This window comes from Typopeltis vanoorti, chromosome 20 (assembly GCF_054136105.1).
Source record: "Typopeltis vanoorti isolate ZY-2024b chromosome 20, IOZ_Tvanoo_1.0, whole genome shotgun sequence".
In the NCBI taxonomy this organism is placed as follows: domain Eukaryota; kingdom Metazoa; phylum Arthropoda; class Arachnida; order Uropygi; family Thelyphonidae; genus Typopeltis; species Typopeltis vanoorti.
The window spans coordinates 39,867,883-39,887,945 of NC_143568.1; the positions used below are offsets into that span (position 1 = coordinate 39,867,883).

Consider the following 20,063-nt stretch of genomic DNA (forward strand, 5'->3'; position numbering starts at 1 on the left):
CAGATTAGTCTGTCAAGACTCCAGCATTGTCAGATCTTTTGTCTTTTGAAGCACTTCTGATTGCATCAACCCACCTGGATCTTTCTTCTTCTGGGTCTTCTTGCCATCCTGGTCTGAGATACCTGTTTTGCTGTCTTTCACTGTTTGTTACTACCTTAGATTATCTCTTCTCACATTTCAGAATGCTAACAAATGGAAAACTTCTTCCTAATGTCTTACTTTTTAATATGATTCTGCCATTAGTATGATCAGTTCACTTCTCTTACTTTTTGTTTTTTATAGAATTTGTAGTCTTAGACAATAGTTTATTTCTAACCCAGCTCTCAGATACGTAAGTTGGTTTCAGTGCTGCCTTGTATACACCTAGCTTTGTTTTGAGTTAATCTTTCCTTATTCTATTTATTTCCATATTTATTTTGCTGTATTCATTATAAAAATTCTGCCTAAATAGCTAATATTTTGTTTTGCATTTGGGATGCAATGAGCCTCTATAACTCTGTCTGTTTTGACAATGACCTTTGGTTGAAACCACCTGGATTCAAATCCTGACTAGTATGTGAAGAATCTTTATCAGGGCTTTTCATCCTAATGTGAGTTAGCCAGTCTCATACAGAGGTGACAGTTTCTTTCTCCTGGAAACTTGGGTTTTTAATTTTCATCTCACAAAAAAACAAACAATTGTTTGTTTTTTTGTGAGATGTTTGTACTATATGATATGATATGATATATATATGTGTGTGTGTGTGTGTGTGTGTGTGTGTGTATATGTATGTATATCCTATACCTTACATTGTGAAACATTCACAATGTAAGGTATAGGACACTACAGAAATAAGGATTGATTATCCTGTACAGTCAGATTTGGTTTCTACAGCCCATGTAGTACTATGTAGGTCTGTGTGTGTGTAAACAGAAAGGAAGGATTCAGGTTGCAGCTGGCGTTTTCAGTGTGCTTGCCTATTTTCACGATCTGTCTTTATTGTTGATTTTTCATGCCAAATATGTTATAGCAATACTTACTGAGTTAAGTAAAAGAATCCTGTAGTCTTGTATTAGAGTTAGGATTATAATATCTGTATGAATATAGCTGAGATTAACATCTGAGTTTATCTAGTTTGATGAAGTGGAGATGATGTGTATCTTTGTCTTGCACTTGCTTTTTACATCAAACCATCTTCCTGAGGAATATATTATACTTGTATAGTTTGCTGTTTTGGTACTTGTTTCAACTTATGGATCTGAAAATGGGAAAAATAATAGGAGTGAACAGATGGCATCGATGGCAGAATGATATGAAAAATAAAGATATAAAATAAGAACTTCAGCTCTGTTCTCGCATTCTTTAAAATAATTTAAGATGTATGCTCATTTGAACAGAATGAGAGATGAAAAGTTTGCAAGACGGCCAAATCTGAATCAAAACGATTGTCTTTCTTTCCCAAAAGTTTGGGAGATTCTTATTTTATGTAACCATCAAAGAAAATAGTTTTTAAGAATTATTTAATAATACTTTATTAATATTAATTTCTAACATGCAGCAACAATTTTTGATTGGTAATCCACCTACTGTTATGTACTTTGTATTCCATTCCTTTGAATTGCTTATTGTCTACACTGATGGACTGTTAATTTAAATATAAAATATTTGTACCTTTATTTCACTAAAGTTGATTACTGTGGTTATTGTGTAATTTATTATTTATTTGAAAGACATTTGTTTGGTAACAGAAAAAAATCCAGAGGAAAATGTAGGTGAAGAGCAGTTAATAGTACCTTAAAGACCATAAGATTAATCTTGTCTTCTCTTCTGTGAGGCATAATGGCCTGTCATGGCTAAACAACTTGGCTTCTTAGAAACTTGCTTATGATAGGATAGTTAAATTGCATATACTCTTCTGGTTGGTTCACCTATTTTGCAGGATGAAAACCTGTTTTCCGAGTGGGAAAAAACCTATCTTTATAGCAGACTGAAACTAATCTTAAGTTGAGAAGCTCTAATAGGGGTTCTTTGCATCCTAGATGGGATTCAAACACTGGTCTTTCTGATTAAAGGGCACCACTGATACTGAGCAATGAAGGCTCAAACAGATCAACTTGGTAGAAAATTTGCCGATAAGAAGCTAGTAATAGATTATTACCAATTTCAGTTGGGAGACGATTCTCATTGCCCAGTTTTGAAACGCCTATCGTGCTAGTGGAGCACTAAGTGCTTGAACAAGTTCCATGTTTGATCTCTAGAGCAGGATGTGCCTGAATTATATAAAAAAAAATAAATACAAAAATCTTGATGAATAGGAAAAAAATATGAAGTAAATCCTTATCCTCTCACTCAGGATACTAATGTACTATAGTTTACAACTTTTTGTGGGTGTGAGTCAGGAAAAAAAAAAGTAGTACTATTCTGTACTCCCTCTTGAAAGTACATAATTGGGAAATTGTAGAAGTCTTGTGGATTCATCAGTTTTCATTTCGAAGTTGTAATGGAATTTCTCAGTATTCTATATCAGTTATTTATATGATCTAACCGATAAACTTAGGTGTTGACGGTTATTCATGATTTTTTAACGGTATTAACACCAACACCCCAAAATCCACTTCACAGTAGAAAAAGAATCGAATGACTGTCTGCCATTTCTTGACACATTAGTCACCTGCCTTTCAGATGGATCACTATCCTTTTCCATTTACAGAAAGCCAATACACAGAAAGATAGATACTTACATTAAACAATCACATCATCATCATCCAGACAAACAGTATAGCATTTTAAAAGCACTTACACACATAGCCAAAGCCATTTATTCTAATGATACAGCTCTGTTCACAGAACTCAAATATCTGCACCATACATTCTTGGCCAACAGCTACAATCCCTACAAAATAGATAAAATACTCCATAGCCCCATTACTCCTCTCCCGTAATACACAGGAACACAACTTTACCATTTCTATTCCCTGTTAGAGGTACATCAGAAAAGATAGCCCATGTTGATGAAACATGCCCTTTGCACGACAGTCAAACCTCATGTTAAACTAGAAACTTCACCCTCTAGCACAGCGCTTCCCAAACTGTGGGCTGTAGGTTTTGTTGAGGGGGGGGCCGTGAAATAATGAAAACAAATTTAAAATCTTAAGACTAAATAGATTTTATCTTAAAAGAAATGTATCTTAAAAAAACGTATTTGATTTTTATTATTTATTTCTTTTTTGTTATTTTTTATATTTTAAGGGGAAAAAAATCACACATTGGTACGGGTTTACAAATTTTGCTTCCTGCGTATTTTGGTGCTTAATGAATATTAGTAAATATGTGCTTTTTCATATGTTTCATTTCAAAGCAGAAATCTTAAAAATTGCAGTTTCGAATATTTCATCTAATATTGGTGTAGCAGTATTAAAACGCATCCATCACATTAAATTGTTATTAAACTTCTTTTATGTTTTTAATTCTTTCTTTATTACTAATCGTTTTACGTTTCATGTGCTTGTACTGCAAATGTACAATATATCTATATAAAAATATGAGATAATGTGCCATGTCAAATGTGTATGTAAGATGCTAAAAATGTAATATTCGTATCTGAATTTTGCAATATTTGCTAAATATGTTTTGTATTGAATATAAATACAATAAATATTATAATAATATATGTCTGTATTAAGAATTTTTTTTCGAGGGTGGGGGGCGTGAAATATTTAAATTTTTTCAAAGGGGGCCCTGACATCCAGAAGTTTGGGAAGCACTGCTCTAGCACATCCTGGAGTGTATGAAGTTCCCTGTGACTTGGCCTAATATGGGCAAACAGGAAGATCAGTTAACATCCACATGGAAGAACATAAAAAGTATTTGCTACTATTACTATGGCAAGTCAGGACTAGCAGACCACGTGTTGGATACCCCTTCACACAGGATTAGATGGAAGAAAACAAATGTGCTATTTAGAAGCCATTATATATCTGAAAGATTATTTTTTGAGTCAGCCATAGCTCTGAAGAATTCTCCTAACCTAAAAAAATGTGGTTGCATTAATTTGCTAAAAATTTGGGAGACTATTATTGTAACAGCCACTCCCACATAACTGTTTTTTTTTTTTACAACATTAGAGGGAGTCAAAATAGGACTGTAGATCTTTTTGTCTGTTACAAATGTATTGTTTCACTTGCTCATTGTCGCATATACTAACTGTGTTGTGCTTTGATGATGCTGATTTGAAATTTAGTGAAATATATGCAGTTAATAAAATCTTTTGATCAAATTGTTTGGTGTTGTTAATACCATTAAAATTATTTATATGATGTTCTTAAACTTTAATATGTTAGAACTAAATGTAACTGAAAATCATTACTTTGCTTGCAATTAGAGAGTGATTATGCAGTCGACTTGGAGATGGCTAAGTATGCAATGGAATTTCTATTTAGGAAGTGGGTAGATGTGGAACGACAAAGATGGTGAATATGACATACTCAGGAAAAGCTTGGAGCAGTATCGTGGCTTAAACAAAAAGGAAAGGATGTTAGCAATGCATGGGGAAATAAGAGTATTTAAGGAATGAAGTGTCACATTGTATATTTAAAGTAAGTTAGGTAGGAGTTAAATGGAAAAATAACATCATTAAGCAGGAGCTACAAAAGAAAATGTTATGAAGGGTACAGCAATCTCTCATGGCAGTACAAAGGACAGGTAAAAATGTGACTAGTGGCGAGGTAGGCAAAATCTAATTATGAGAGAAAATTATCTGAGCAGATGAAAGGAAATCCTAGAGTTCTTGACTATGTGGCTAGTGTAAGGAAAAATGAATATGGAAGAATAACTTGAATGAATTCTGATGGAAAGTATATGACAAACAAAATAACTAATTGTAGATGGTTTAATTAGCCAAAGCACTGGTAAAGTGCTAGAAGAGTAGACCAATTTTAGACCAATTAATCTCAAGAGTTAATACTGGAGGTTAAAGGTAAAATTCAAGAATGGATGGATAAGAATGACTCTGGTGGTTTGGGGGGGGGGGTAGCATTGTTTTGCAAAGGAGAAAGGTATTAGTTGTCTTAGTAATTTATGGCAGACATAGAAAAGAAAGACATAAAAAAGAGGGGGAAGTTTGTGCATGTATCTACCTGGTATGGGCAGGTTTTCTGTGAAGTTACAAAGAAAGTGCTATTAACAAGATGTGTAATTAGTGTCAGAAAAAATAATTATTTTCCAATACAGTATATCCAATGATAGTATAAAAAAGGGAACCCCTAACCTAAAATAGGCTGAATAGCAATAAAATGTTTACTTAGGACTAACATGGGAATTTTTCGAGAAATAATACTTATGACTTGCGTTTTGTATACTAACAACCCTTCAAATCCCCCTCCCCACTCATAAAAATACATTTTAAATAGCATCACTTCTGTCACGATCTCACAGCACACTTTCAACAATTCATCAACTTCACAAAAGAAGCATACAAAAACCATCCTAAAATACATCGCTCAAAAAAAACACATTAAACTCAACTCCTTAAGAATTGTCTTGATCATGTCACCCCAAAATCCACTGTAGTATGCAGCAACAGCACAATTCCCCCCCCTCCCAAAAAAAAATTTATTGGGCATCCAGAGCACTCATAAAACAAGCCCTAAATGAGAGAGATTTAAAAAGGAAAAACGGACATTATTTATACATTCACCAAACAAATAAACAGACTAACTTTATTGAGCCCAAACGAATGGCCACTTCTTTCAAAAAATGTTCAATCACATATCGACTACACACAATTAATCGAAACTTGGCAACCAAAAAAATGAAATGCCCTTACAGACTCCCATAACAGTGAATGTGCAGCTTCCAACCTTTCGGATAATACCATCACACAGCGTACACCAAACAATTCAATTATAAATCTATCGCATTGTAACCTCATACCTGATGAAATCGCCATCCTAAACAAAGGTCTAAACTTCGCAATATCTTCAAAATGCGTACCAAACGAAGACATTATTGAAATCCAAGCCATACTAGAAACAGACCCCAACAAAGAAATAATGGAAGGAATAATTTTTTTTTATTATTCATAAATGAACTATGGGTACTTTCCTCTTCCATTAGTGCAATAAGATAGTTTTTTTTTAATATATTTTATTTTTAAAGTACCACTGAATAAGGTATATGTAATAAGAATAGTAATTAAAAAAAATGCTGGTATATAAAACTATTCTTTGTGAGATGAATGAATAGCACAAGTTGCATCTAATTTTCATTAATTATTTTGTAAGTATCTGGTCACCATAACTGATTTTTATGGAAAGCTATATACAAGCTTGACTAAATTTTGGATTGATGTACTAAATTTAACATCTCCAGTTTGGACTGACTTATAAAGAAAGCTGTCGTATAACAAACTAATTATGCCTTTTAAATTGTTCATTTATTAACACTAATAAGACGGCATGCTTGTTTGTGTATTTTTTGTGCATGTAATTAGCATGATGTAGAAGTTATTAACTTCTGTGCATGCAGAAATCAAGCTTCAGCACATCAAGAGAGGAAATCAAGTTAAAAGAAGTGGAAATAATTGAAACTGGTATCTCAGTACAATCCCTGGTAAGAATTTCCCACATATTTAAAACAAAGCTAACACATTTTAATTCATAATTTCATTGGAGTCATTTTTTATTTATTTGCAATTTTACATGTTTATACATTAGTTAAAAAGAATTGAAAAAAAATTTAATATTCATTTTTAATATGAAATTATTGACCATGTGACTTGCTTTCAGTCTGGTGTAGTTTTATTTTGAAATGATGCTGAAAACATCATATCGAAATTTCAATGTGATTTTCTCCAGAATTTTCAGTGAAATTGAATAGCTTCAGTTTTATTACAATTATGGAAACAACTGAAGTCTGTATCAACTACTGTTGTATGAAAAAGTCATTTTTAGTCATTTTTGCACTCTTCTGTTAGAACATTAGTTCTAAGAGAACTAATGTTCTGTTAATATTCCTTTGAAGGTTTGACTAAAACTTTTTTTATATGTGAACTCACTAGTTTCTTTAGGATTTGATGTAGAGCTTTAAATATGTATATTCTTGATTTGTTTGATCATCTTCAGTGGTATTTATAAATTATTATTATTATTGTATGAATACCTCCTTGGAGTCTCGAGACTCATCACAGAGACCCAAACTATCCACAGAGTCAATGATACCTCTCCTTGAACCAACCTATTCACAGACAGAGCACTCATTCACAACTCTCCAAGCAAAGAATCTACTCCTCATACTCCTACTAACCATACCTTTATTCAACTTCCAGGGATAACCTCTTGTTCTGTCCTCTCTAGCCAAGTGTTATGGGAGGGGAAGCTATACTGAGGCATGACTCGCTGCCACGCATTGTTAAAAAGTTGGTCAATTTAAAGTCTTTGGGGTCTGTGATATCCCACCTTACTAACACTGGGTTAATCCTATACAACACTTTAAGCAGCTTAATTGTTTCTATCATATCCTCTTTTTCTCCTATCAATCAACTTCTGCATTCCATACACCATCAATCTGTGCTCAGGTCTGGTCTCCTGGACTTCTTGGGGATTAGGAAACAGTGGAGAAGATTCAGAGGCAAGTGACCAAGATGGTGAGTGGTCTGTGGGATGTTCCCCATGAGGACGGATTGATGAAGAGATAAACTTGTTTACATTTGATTTGAATGCCTGTATATTGTATTCCTTGGGAAATACGTCAGGAGGGAGTACTGTTCCACAGTACTGCAGTAGCAGGGATGAATGAGAAGAAGAAACTTGTTCTGTGGGTTTTGAGGTGTACTGTAAAAGGATGTTGGGTGGCAGCTGTACATGTTCCAATGAGCTTAGTACAGGGTGGGGGAATTATTGATGCTGTTTTAGATGAACCTTTCCCATGAAAGTAAAAATAGAATATACAGATTGCAGAGACCAAGCATCTATGTGAAAGTGGGGGAAGCCAGTTGGTGAGGGTGTGGTAAATAGCTTGTAATCTGTTTTATCTCAAAATACATAACTTTACTTTTCTCCACATTAAACTGATACCCATTATCTTTTGCCCATGCTGATGGCCTATTTAAATCATTCTACAAGCTTTCCATATCACTTTACTATTACTCTGTCTAATTTTCCATCATCAGCAAACAACTGAATATTTCCTTTCAGGTTATTTCCTGTATCATTTATGTACAAATTAAGCAGCAATGGTCCTATCACTGAACCTTGCAGCACACCACTAGTCACCTGTTTTTGCTTTGATTCTTCCCCTCCATATACCACTTTTTGGTATCTGTCCAGCAGCCACCCTCTGGTCCACCTAACCAATGTCATATCCATCCCCATTTGTTCTAATTTGTATAACAGAGTTCCATGTGGTATTCTGTCAAATGTCTTTTGCAAAATCATAGTGTAGCCATTTTCTTTATCTAACTTAGCTGTTACTCAATTATAAAAAGATAGTAAATTATTAAGGCATGACCTATTCTTCACAAAGCCACGTTGCCCCTTAAACAGTATCATATATTTATCCACCCATTCTTGAATTCTCTTTTTGACCAATTTTTCCAGTATTTTTACCACCATGCTTGAGATACTGATTGGTCTATAATTTGCTACTGCAGTCTTAGAACTTCCCTTATGCAAGGGAATTATTTTTCCCTTTTTCCACTCACTTGGAACTCTAACAGAGCTGAGACTTAAAGAGCCTAATCACAGGCATCAACAGTTCCCTTGCACATTCTCACAAAACCTCTATTTCCACTGCTTTAACATACATGCCTGTCACATATGTTAAAGCAGTAACCTCACTTGGATGATATACCATTGCAAATTGGTTACTCAGTAATTCGATTTATCTCCTCCTTTCACCTTGTGACCATCATCACTGATTAAGGTTAATCTTCTATAGTCATTCTTCTCTTACTTGCCATGTAGCAAAAGAACTCTTTGGGATTCCTTTAGCCTCCTCAGCTAGATTCTTATCTGATTTTTGACTTCCTTACCATGCTGATTGCCTTTTTTGCCTGAACCTTGTACTGTCCATGAGTTGCTGTCACTTTTCTCCTTATTTCCTCCATAGCATTTTTTTCTTCTGTAGCTCACACTTAATGATATTACTTATCCATCTAACTCCTACGTGATTAACGTTCCTTACCTTAAGTATACAATTTAATATTGCTTCCTCTAGGTGACCCTTAATTATCTCCCTTTTTTTATGCCATGGCACAGATTTAAGATTCTTCCTAAGCTTGGCATAATCACCTGCCTTGTAGTTTCACATATACCCTTCTTGACAGAATATAACTCATTTTTACAATCTCCCAAGCCAAGACTGTATGGTCACTTTCACCAATAAGAGGCAATGTGACCAGATTCAATACTCTTACTTTCCTAGTCCCATCCATCACAGGCTGCCTCAAGAAATTATCTCTCAGTTGGTGTATAAATTCAATTTCTTTCCTGCCATTTGATCTTTCTTCTTTCCAGTCTATACTTCTGTAGTTGAATTTGCACTTCAGCATGCTTGAACAAATTTCTCTCTAGACACTTAACACCAAACCATTTAGATGCAACCCATCATTATATAAATCCTTCTTTCTATCAAACACAGACCACATATCCACAAATTCTACATCATTCTGTTTGCACAATGTACGTAGAGAGTTTGTTTTAGTTTGCCTCTATCATAGCATGGTAGGAGACTTAGTCTTCACCTTCTCGCTCTTTAGTTTTGCCTCTTCTAACAACTCCGTGGTGTTGTGTCCACTTTCAATATTATTCCTTGTATCTCTATATCAAGCCGCTAAAAGTGAAGTCTTTTCTACATGGGTTACGTGGTATCTCTATCACACAAAGAAATAGCCTCAGGGTAGAGCCAAAATTCAATGTGACAGAGTCCTCAAACCTTGCCCCCTCTTAAAATTTTAAGAAATTTATATTTTTAGACTGCACCACTTTGAGTTATATCTTTAATCTAATAATTCTATCAAGAAGTAAGTTAGAAGATATACAAATGTGACCTAGGGTTGTAATTGTGTCCTTAACTTTATTCAATTAAACTCCCGCTCAGATCCGTAATGAGTTTTACAAGTGGTGTATCGAATTCTATACACAGACTCGACTTGTATATTTGGTTAAATTCAAGCAAGGTTTACTTCTTTCTAAGATTACAGTTTAACATACAAGAACAATCATCACTCTAAATAAAACACATCCTAATCTAAATCAATTAATTAGCTTGACTTCATCAGATATGATTTCTGAACACATTTTTTTTTTTTCTCAAGTAATTCACACAAAAGTAATTCTATATCATCTAGATTACTATTAAATTCCAGTATTTAATTTCTATACTAACTACTGGTAGCATTAACCATTCTTCAACATATAAAGATTCAGTTTCAGTTAATAACCGTTCACTCATGACTTCCTATAAAACACACGTGCTACAGTCCTGACCTATACTTGTATCTGAGTCCTTCACTAATAAAGCTTCACATATTAATACATATTCAGATTACATTCATGTAAATAACAAACTTTACTTATCTCCACTTGATGGTACCTTTTATCCGTCTGCTTCAGCTTTAGTTTATCCTCTGTTTCATTAGAACATTTCTTTGTTTCCTTCAATCTACCTCGGCTCAAGACCTCATAGTAATTACCAGCTTAGACTTCAGGGCGCATGCATGTGCTGCTACTTTCCGGGAATCTAGGACAGGGTTACCCACTGTAACATTGTCCTAGTCTAGAGGTATCGTTTGGCCAGCACCAGACTAAACCTTCACTACTGGAGGAAATGTTAAAACTCCACATGATGAAAGACCAAGAGACCAAAAGGGGGGGGGGGTGTTCCTAACCCTTTTATACGTTCACCCTATCAGTAAAAAAAAAACACTTCACTGTTCATCTGGCACTTTGATTTCCTATGTCACATGACCTCACGACGTCCTTTCTCTCCTGCTTGTTTACTCCACGCGTGACTGCCGGTGACAATCGTCAGTGTGTCCTTGAACCTTGGACTATCTTTCACACAGAATACGTTCTAGTGTTTCTTTTAAAAGTTAATCTTACATCGAATTTAATATCAACACAAAACCATAACTCTCTGAATTTACACTTCATTTCGGGCGACTTTCCTTTATACATATTTATCTAAATTCCCTTTTCTTTTTTTTTTTCATTATAAAATTATTTCTTTCTTCTTAAATCAATGTATTCAATATTTTCTAAAGTTCACAACAATACCTACTTAGAAACAAGCATGTTTACTTAATTATTTTACAGGGTTTTTACTTCTTTGCTCGTTAAACCATGATAAGTGGAATTTTAACATTCTTAACTTATCAGGGTATAACATTGGTATCCTTTGTCATAGAGTACTTCTCACCTTTCAACTCATTTGGGCCAATCAAGACAATCATTTCCTTCATCTTACCATTTTGCATCCAGATAGTGTGACTAATATTGTGAATTTTTGCACCTGGAAAACACAATTTTGTCACACTTCCATTAAATACTCTTCTGATCATTGAATCTCCATATATTTTTCCTTAACTTGTTTTTTTTGTTTGTTTGTTCAGTCTTTATTATTCCTTCAGACTGCATGCTTCTTTCTCTTTTCAGCACTTCTAATCTCTTGCTACTTCTGCAATTTTTAAATTTCCCACTTTGTTCTATGAAAGATAACATTTAAGCACACAGTTTCTTTTATTAATGTCCATTTTGTTCTCCTCTATTTCCACGGTCACACGTTCAACATTAATAACATTTTCCATCCTATTATTGGTACTCTCCACTCTACTAATATTTGCTGCATTCTCATCACCTAATAGACACTTGTTTGAAACACTTAATATACACTCACTCTCTAGTTTCAATTTCCTTCCACATATCTTTTAAGTTTCTCGGCGAATACATTTCACACATGCACCAGACTGAATAAAATCCCCAAATTTCAAATTGCCTGACAACGTTGCCTTTGCCACCATTTTCAACCATGCATTGGAGCTATGCCAACTATTTTGTATTTTTAAAAAAAAAATACAAGGTTTACTTACAAACCAAATAACTCAGTCAATCACACATCCATTTAAATTAAATTACAATAATCCGTGTGTACAGGCTTAAGTGCTGTGAGGACTTCATGTTGGAGACTTAATGGATTGTATACTGCACTCCAAGGATTAAAACAGAATTTAATACTTCCTATATTTCATCTCAGTCACTGAGACATCTTCAGGGATTACAAAAAACTAATGTAACATATACACAAATACCACACACTAAGCCCAACCAGGTGGGTGACACTAAAGTCCTATCTAGGTGGAGCGCCCTCTAAAGGTGGTTGTACGTGGCCTGGAATGTAAGGTGGGATCTCTGATAAGTGTTTCCCAAATCTTAGGAAGCTTAATGCAACAGTATTTATTAAGATTTGGTTGATTTCTGAGAGTTGCTGATTCCAAAAATAGTCTCTTTTTTTAATTTTCTGTGGTGGAGCATGGTGGTTTTTTCCCATGAGATCCTGTGGGTTGTATCCAAGACATGGTCGGCCAGGCCTGACTGACCATAGTTGTGGTTGCAGATGTTTGACTTGTGTTCCTCCAGGCAGATGGTTGCTGATCTGCCTGTGTCCAAAGTATGCCAGTTTACAGGAACAGGGTACTTTATAAACTCCAGGCACTGAGAGAGGAGAGAGCTGATCTTTTGTAGAACGGATAAGGGTAGCAAGTTTGCAGTTGGGCTTAAATGCTGTGTGTAGGTTATACTTTTTTAAAATCTTGGCTATTTTTTCGAATGTGCCACGGATGTAAGGTTTAATATCAAACACTGGATCTATTACTTAGTGCAGGAGATAGCAAATAACATCAGACTTGCCGTCGCCAACATCCTCGCCCAGTCTTCGCCTCCAAAAAGTAATTTATATTGTCCGCCCAACACACTGCTGAAATGAAATTATGGAAAGAAAATAGTCATCACCAGAGTGGATAAGGGTAATGCTACAGTTGTTCTTAATGCCATAGAATACAATCGAAGAATGGAGATTATCTTCCGAGATCGCTCTACCTACATCTCGCTAGAACATGACCCCACAAAAGCAAAAGTTAAAACCTTATAACACTTGCTTAAAAAAGTATCTTCCTGGCCCCCAGACATCACGAAAAAACTTAAATCTTTCTGTTCCCATTCCCCTCCTCCTGAATATGCAGTTTACCAAAAATTCACAAACCCAATTCCCCACTAAGACCTATATTAGATGCCACTAACACACCTTGCTACAAACTGTCAAAACAGCTGGCCAACTCTGACCCCCCCCCCCTTTCTCACTGGAATTTTCACATCCTATATAAAAAAACTCTACCCATTTTAAAACCCTCATAGAAAATTTAACCTTAAATAACAGACATATTGGTAAGCTTTGACATCTCCTCATTGTTTACCAATATCCCCTTAATTGATACCTTAACATTCTTAGAAAACGTTTTTCCTTCTGACATCTTAGATCTTTTCCTTTGCCATTAATTCTGGTTATTTTTCTTGAAAGAACAAAATCTACAAGCAGATACAGGGAACAGTCATGGGTTCCCCCCTCTCACACCCTCTTGCCAATTTTTATATGGAAGATAATGAAAAACGAGCCATAGACTCAAGCCCCTCTCAAATCTTTAATCTGGCTAAGATATGTAGATGATGTATTCTCTATTTGGCCTCATGGCCCAGACACATTAGACTCCCTCCTCAGCCACCTCAACAGCCTACATCCAAGAATCCAGTTTACGATGGAAAAGAGCAATTGTTTACCCTTCCTAGACACCTTAGTTATACGCCTTCTTAACGGTACACTTTCCTTCACTGTATATAGAAAACCACGCACACAGGCAGATACATTCACAAACTCTTCCACCACCACCCCACTCAACAATATGGCATTATTAAAACTAACCAAGAGAGCCCACAATCTTTTTTCCAGTGGAATCACCCTTACAACTAAGCTTTGCCACACAACACTTTCCTCTTCAATGGCTACAGCGATCACAGTATTAAAAAAATAATCAGTTCCTTCCCCAGTCTATAGGTGGATTGATGGTACAAAGTGCCTTAGATGATAGAAATATAAGATATGGTAATGTTGGAGTCTTGACAAGTAACACTGATTTGGAAGAAAATTGTAGATAGGAAGTTAGTAATGAAGTAAATTTTTCATGTAGTACTATCATATCCTGTACACCCCCTTGAGGGTACATGGCAGGAATTTGATGATGATACCCTACATCCGTGGCACATCTGAAAAAATATCCAAGATTTTAAAAAAAGTATAACCTACACACAGCATTTAAGCCCCACTGCAAACTTGCTACCCTTATCCGTTCTACAAAAGATCAGCTCCCTCCTCTCTCAGTGCCTGGAGTTTATAAAGTACCCTGTTCCTGTAAGCTGGTGTACTTTGGATAGACAAGCAGATCAGCAACTATCTGCCTGGAGGAACACGTCATACATCTGCAACCACGACTATGGTCAGTCAGACCTGGCTGACCATTTCTTGGATACAACCCACAGGATCTCATGGAAAAAAACCATCATGCTCCACCACAGCAAATTCAAAAAAGAGACTATTTTTGGAATCAGTAACAGCTCTTAGAAATCAGCCAAATCTTAATAAATAAGGTTGCATTAAGCTTCCTAAGATTTGGGAAACACTTATCAGAGATCCCACCTTACAGTCTAGGCCACCTACAACCGCCCTTAGAGGGCGCTCCACCTAGATAGGATTTTAGTGTCACCCACGTGGTTGGGCTTAGTATTATATGCTATTTGTGTATATATTACAATAGTTTTTTTGTAATCCCTGAAGATGTCTCAGTGACTGAGATGAAATATAGGAAGTATTAAATTGTTTTAATCCTTTCTGAGTGATGTATACAATCCATTAAGCCTCCAACATGATAAACTACAATAAGTTAACCTAATGTTATCAACTAAAATACGAAAAAGTTACTTTTCCTTTTGGAAAAGTAACTTTTTCGTATTTGGAGCAAATGAAATGTAAATTCATGGAGATACCATTCAATGGCATGAACAGTTTTAGGGATCCAGAACCTCTCCTTTGAGGATGCAGTACTAAAGCAATTCTGCAGCCTGTTTGCTAGATAGTATACAGAGCAATCTCATGGCAAACTTGCTCTTACTTAATCTACCAAAATCATACGTAAAGAGATGGGGAGCACTGAGACCACTTGGTATCCAGGAACCAGGGTGTTTTCTTTGCATAGACGACACGTGCTAGCCTTTCATCACCTTCTCTACATTCTCTTTCCCCTGCTCTTTAAATCTTGTTAATAACCAACTATTCATCTTGTGTTTTAATACCGTTAAACACATCACAAGAATAAAATATTGTTGCTAGTATTTCATTAATATCAAATCTTCATCTGAAATCCAGGGAAATATTATTAGCTAAGTAAATCTTTTTCTTCTTAAACAACTTCTTGTGATGTTTAAATGCTACTAAACCTAAATTAATAACTGCCAACACTTTCCTAGTCACAAGTGTGAAAAGCACAACATAATTATGGTATTACTGCAGATAGAGAAGAAAAAATCTCTCATAAAAAATAATAAAATCACTGTTCTGTTTGTCTGTCGCTTGGAAAGTGTTCTGGAATAAACCATAAAAATAAAATGTAAGTTTTATTTTTAAAGTTTTATTTATATCACTAGTTTGCAACCATAAAGGTTGCAAACTAGTAACATAAATACTTGGAAGTCAACTCCAGTTGTAGACATTTCATCAGATTGCTAGTTTTGTTATGAAAGGATAATGTGGAGACAAGCTCTAATTCTATCATATATCTAGTATATGATAAAATAGAAACTCTTGGGATAAAGATACAAAATTATGATAATCAAAAAATATACAACATTCAAACAGTGGTAACAGGCACATAATTGTTGGATAATATAACATGTTTGTCATTCACTCATAGTGCTGCTAAGATAAAATGCTTCAGTGTTTTCCAGCTTCATGCAGTTCACTTCTGTAACGAAAGAGGACTAAATGTGGATTCATAGGCCTTCATTTTTATTACTACGTAAAGAACATAACATTTCAAAGCATCTCTTCCTACTTGCTGATAGTTTAGCAGTAAACATAATTTTAGTTTGTCGCGCCAATTTTGGAGGTCAGCAACTACAATAATAGACTTCTCGTCTCAGAACTGTTTTTTTTTATTGTGAAGCCATGTGGGTGCAAAATTTTGATGATAGAATTGTTTCTTTTGTGTCGAAAATGATGCTTGACTTGTGTTCCTTTTTCAATACATTCTGCTTTGTATATTTCTAATCAGTTAGTCTGTCCTACATAAATACCATGTTAGCAAACTCCCAATTTTTTGGATCAGTGATATAGAAAATTTGGTGACTCTGCATATCATAACTATCATGTCATGCTTAGTTTGTTCTTTATAGCTAAGCAGATGTAAAGTGTAGTTTAAAAAATAAAAAAAATCCAATTAGATGCAAAGTCGGGGTTTCTGCAATTTTGATATGGCTCATCTACATCAAAAAGAATTATATGGTGAAAGGTCTCTACAATTGTCGTGATAGTTAATGATTTCAAATATTCTTTGTTACCGGGAATTATGGAGTTGCCAAGATGCTCAATAAGTATAATACTTAACAGCCTTATGTTGTATTATTATTATTATGCTCCATCGTGAATGCCAGGGACTCATCCCCCTCTGTAACACTTGTCAGAATTCAACTTGTAGCATCTCATGTTGGCAAAAGTGGGATGTATAAACTTCCCTGTATTTCATTGATAAAACAGTGGATTTGACTTGAAACCAGCTGACTACCTAGGATGCCTTGACATTGGTAACTTGTTTAGGAATACTCCTAGGAATGACTTGCATCTTTTATGGTATCTCTTCCTAATGGATATTATCAAACTATTTAAACACTACCTAGACAATTTTACTAACACTTGGAACAGAAAGAGGGGATGACCATGGATGCATTACTTTCCCCACAAATGAACTTATTTATGGAATCCTTTGAGAAACGTATTCAAGGAATGACACATCAACTGAAAACTACTTTGGTATGTGTTTGTTTTTCATCATTGAGGTAGAATCCAAAAATCAACAGGAAGAATTTCATTTCAGTCTTGAATCCTTGTAATTTAACGATGGAAGTAGGAAACAAATCCAATTGCAGCATATTCCCAGAAGTCTGTGACAAAGGCAAACTTGCTGATGCTTTCTACAGGAAGCCATCTTATATAGGGAGATAAGTTTCCCCACTACTATCGTACACACACACACACACACACACACACACACACACACACACACACACACAAAAAGCATAATCAGAACTCTGCATGACAGAATATACATCATTTCAAGTGATAACAAAAACCAAGAATTAAGAGGATCCTTGGTACAACCCTCATAGAATGGTCATGATCAGAAAACTAATGCATCATTCAACAATCTCTCAGGGAAGCTCCATATAGCTAGGACTACTGAGGAGCTTTAACTACAATACATTCAACATATGACAAAATAACAATTTCGCCTTATTGACACAGGCAGTTTCAGCTTTTATGCAGAATTGGCATATTTCTGTATCTATCCGAATGGCTACACCCCTCCCTTAAAACTGGGAGTGAACGGATCTGCTGTTTATATGATATTTATGTTGTACAGATTTTCTTCTTAGAAATCTGCATTATAGAACACCAGAAATGTCAAGAAGAAAACAAATTTAATATTACTTCCTACAAGTGAAAGATAAGTGTGCTGTAGCAATAAACCAAGTTGGTATATATTGCCTGCAGCATCTACACCAAGAAGTTCAGGAGGTTTTGAGAATGTTACATATCCTTATCAGTATTAAAAATATATATTAAGGTCCCATGTTTAACCATGCATAGTGCTCCTTGATTAAAAAAACTAACCCATGCAGAATTAGGATGTGTTGGACATTAAGCATTTCATCTTGACAGTACCACACATGAATGATATAACATGCATACAGACGTTTGTTAAATTAACCAACTGTTAGAATGTTTTGTTTGATTATAACATATTTTATCCAATAATTCATGACTAACTCCATGTGTACTATTGTTTACATGGAGTTAGTCATGTAAACAATAGTACACGTGGAGTTAGTGATGACTAACTCCACGTGTTCTATTTACTATAACAAGTTTTTTGTGGTTTATTCTGAAATCCTTTTGTCTTTTTTATCCTATAATTCATGACCAACTCCATGAGTACTATGTTTACAGATACCTAAACTTATTTCTAATAGAACTAATATGCAATCACCACTACCCAACTCGCCTTATGAAGCTATCCATCAGAAGGTGATACCTATTCATTTGTAGATCTGACACTCCCATTTTTAATATTCTGAATGTCAAAAATAATATTCACATCACATTAAAAATGGGATTTCAGATCTGCAATTGAATAAGTACCACTCTTCTTTCCTTGCTTCATCTGATGCACAGTGTGGCCATCTTCGTTCGTCCACAAGGAAGATAACCTGACTGTCCATAAATTAAACTGGTTTTTTCAGTTCCAGTGATTATACAAGAAGAAATGCTAAGCTGTTAACAATAATAGTAAACGAAAATTTGTTTACTACCCACTAGAACTAGATGATTCTTTCCTTTCCAATGCTTGACATTTATCAGTTCTTGTACAGTATACTATACTATATAATTTTGCCAGCTTTACTTTTCTTAACTTAGCCCATAATATTGTTCCTCAGCCACTGTTTTGTATAATTTGATACATATACCATGCAGTGTATATGTATGCCAAATGGGGCGATTTCTGTGCTTGCTTTCTACTCCTTATTATGGTCTGATTTCTGCTTTCCTGATCAAAATCTTTGACATATGTAACATTTTCATGGAGTCAGAGGATTCATTTTGGGATGCCACTATGATCCACCATAATGCCACATGTAATACTTTCATCTGTTAATTCTGTTGTCTGACTGATTTGCTTGTTTTGAAGGATGAAGTTTCCACTGGGGGGGGGGGGATTGATTTGTGTATGAAATCATCTAACTTATTTTCACTTGAAAAAAGTTCAAAGATTCTTATGAGAATGAAACATGGGTTTTTTCCAGTTGAAGGAGATTGTTTGTTGTATCTGTTCTTTTTGACTACTGTGAAGGTGGTATTGGTGCTATTATTACCTAATAATTATTACTAGATCAAAAGCCTTAAACATTCATTCCACTCAAACATCCTAATCATTGTCTAAGCCTTTGTTCTTGAGCAAATTTGTCAGTGCAGTTCAAATTCAGCATAGCAGAAATGGTTTCAGACAAATTACAGTTATAACAGCTACACAGGGAAAGAAAAATTCAAATAAAAATCTGACTTTGATTATCCTTTGCATTCTGCTCATCATGCTTTCAACTCCTCCATATCTGAGTGCCCCCAAATATGAGGGTTGTTTGAAAAGTTTGGTAAAAAAAAAAAAAAAATTTAACAATTTTTTTTTGGAAAAAAATCACCTTTATTTCTCAACATAGTCTCCATCAAGGTCTACACATTTGGTCTGGCGAGTTTCCAATTTTTTTCATTCCATCTAAATAGTAGGATTTGTCAAATTGTGCAAAATAGTCATTGACAGCCTTGATGACATCCTCGTTTGAAGAAAATTTTTTCCCACCAAGCCAAATTCTTAAGTTTGGTAATAAGTCACATTGGGCTAAGTCCAGAGAATACAGTGGATGTGGAACCAATTCAACCTCAATTCGGGCAGTTTTGCCATTGTGACGGCTGATGTGTGGGAAGGTGCATTCTCTAGATGAAAGAGCACTTTTTTCGTGTGCCAATCTTGGCCATTTTTTCTTCAGTTCTTCTTTTAAACGGTCCAACGATGATGCATAATAGACTCCTGTTATTGTCTTACCCTTTTCCAAATAGTCTATTATGATAATTCCTTAGGAATTCAAAAAAACAGTGGCCATCACCTTCCCAGCTGACGAAATGGTGTCTTTGCTTTTTCACTGGACATTGTCCACTG

General features: G+C 35.1%; 1 protein-coding gene across 14 annotated transcripts in view; it reads left to right on the forward strand.

The window, feature by feature from the left end:
- LOC150095389 (uncharacterized) overlaps nucleotides 1-20,063 on the forward strand; it is a 613,991-nt gene that overhangs the window by 257,415 nt on the left and 336,513 nt on the right. For 7 of the 14 annotated variants that reach the window (XM_090410424.1, XM_090410425.1, XM_090410414.1 and 4 more), the window contains one exon: nucleotides 6,506-6,589. The exons of the other annotated variants lie outside the window; for them this stretch is intronic. In XM_090410424.1, coding sequence (XP_090266550.1) covers nucleotides 6,506-6,589 — 84 coding nt within the window. The remainder of the gene's footprint in view (nucleotides 1-6,505; nucleotides 6,590-20,063) is intronic. 14 annotated transcript variants of the gene reach the window in all.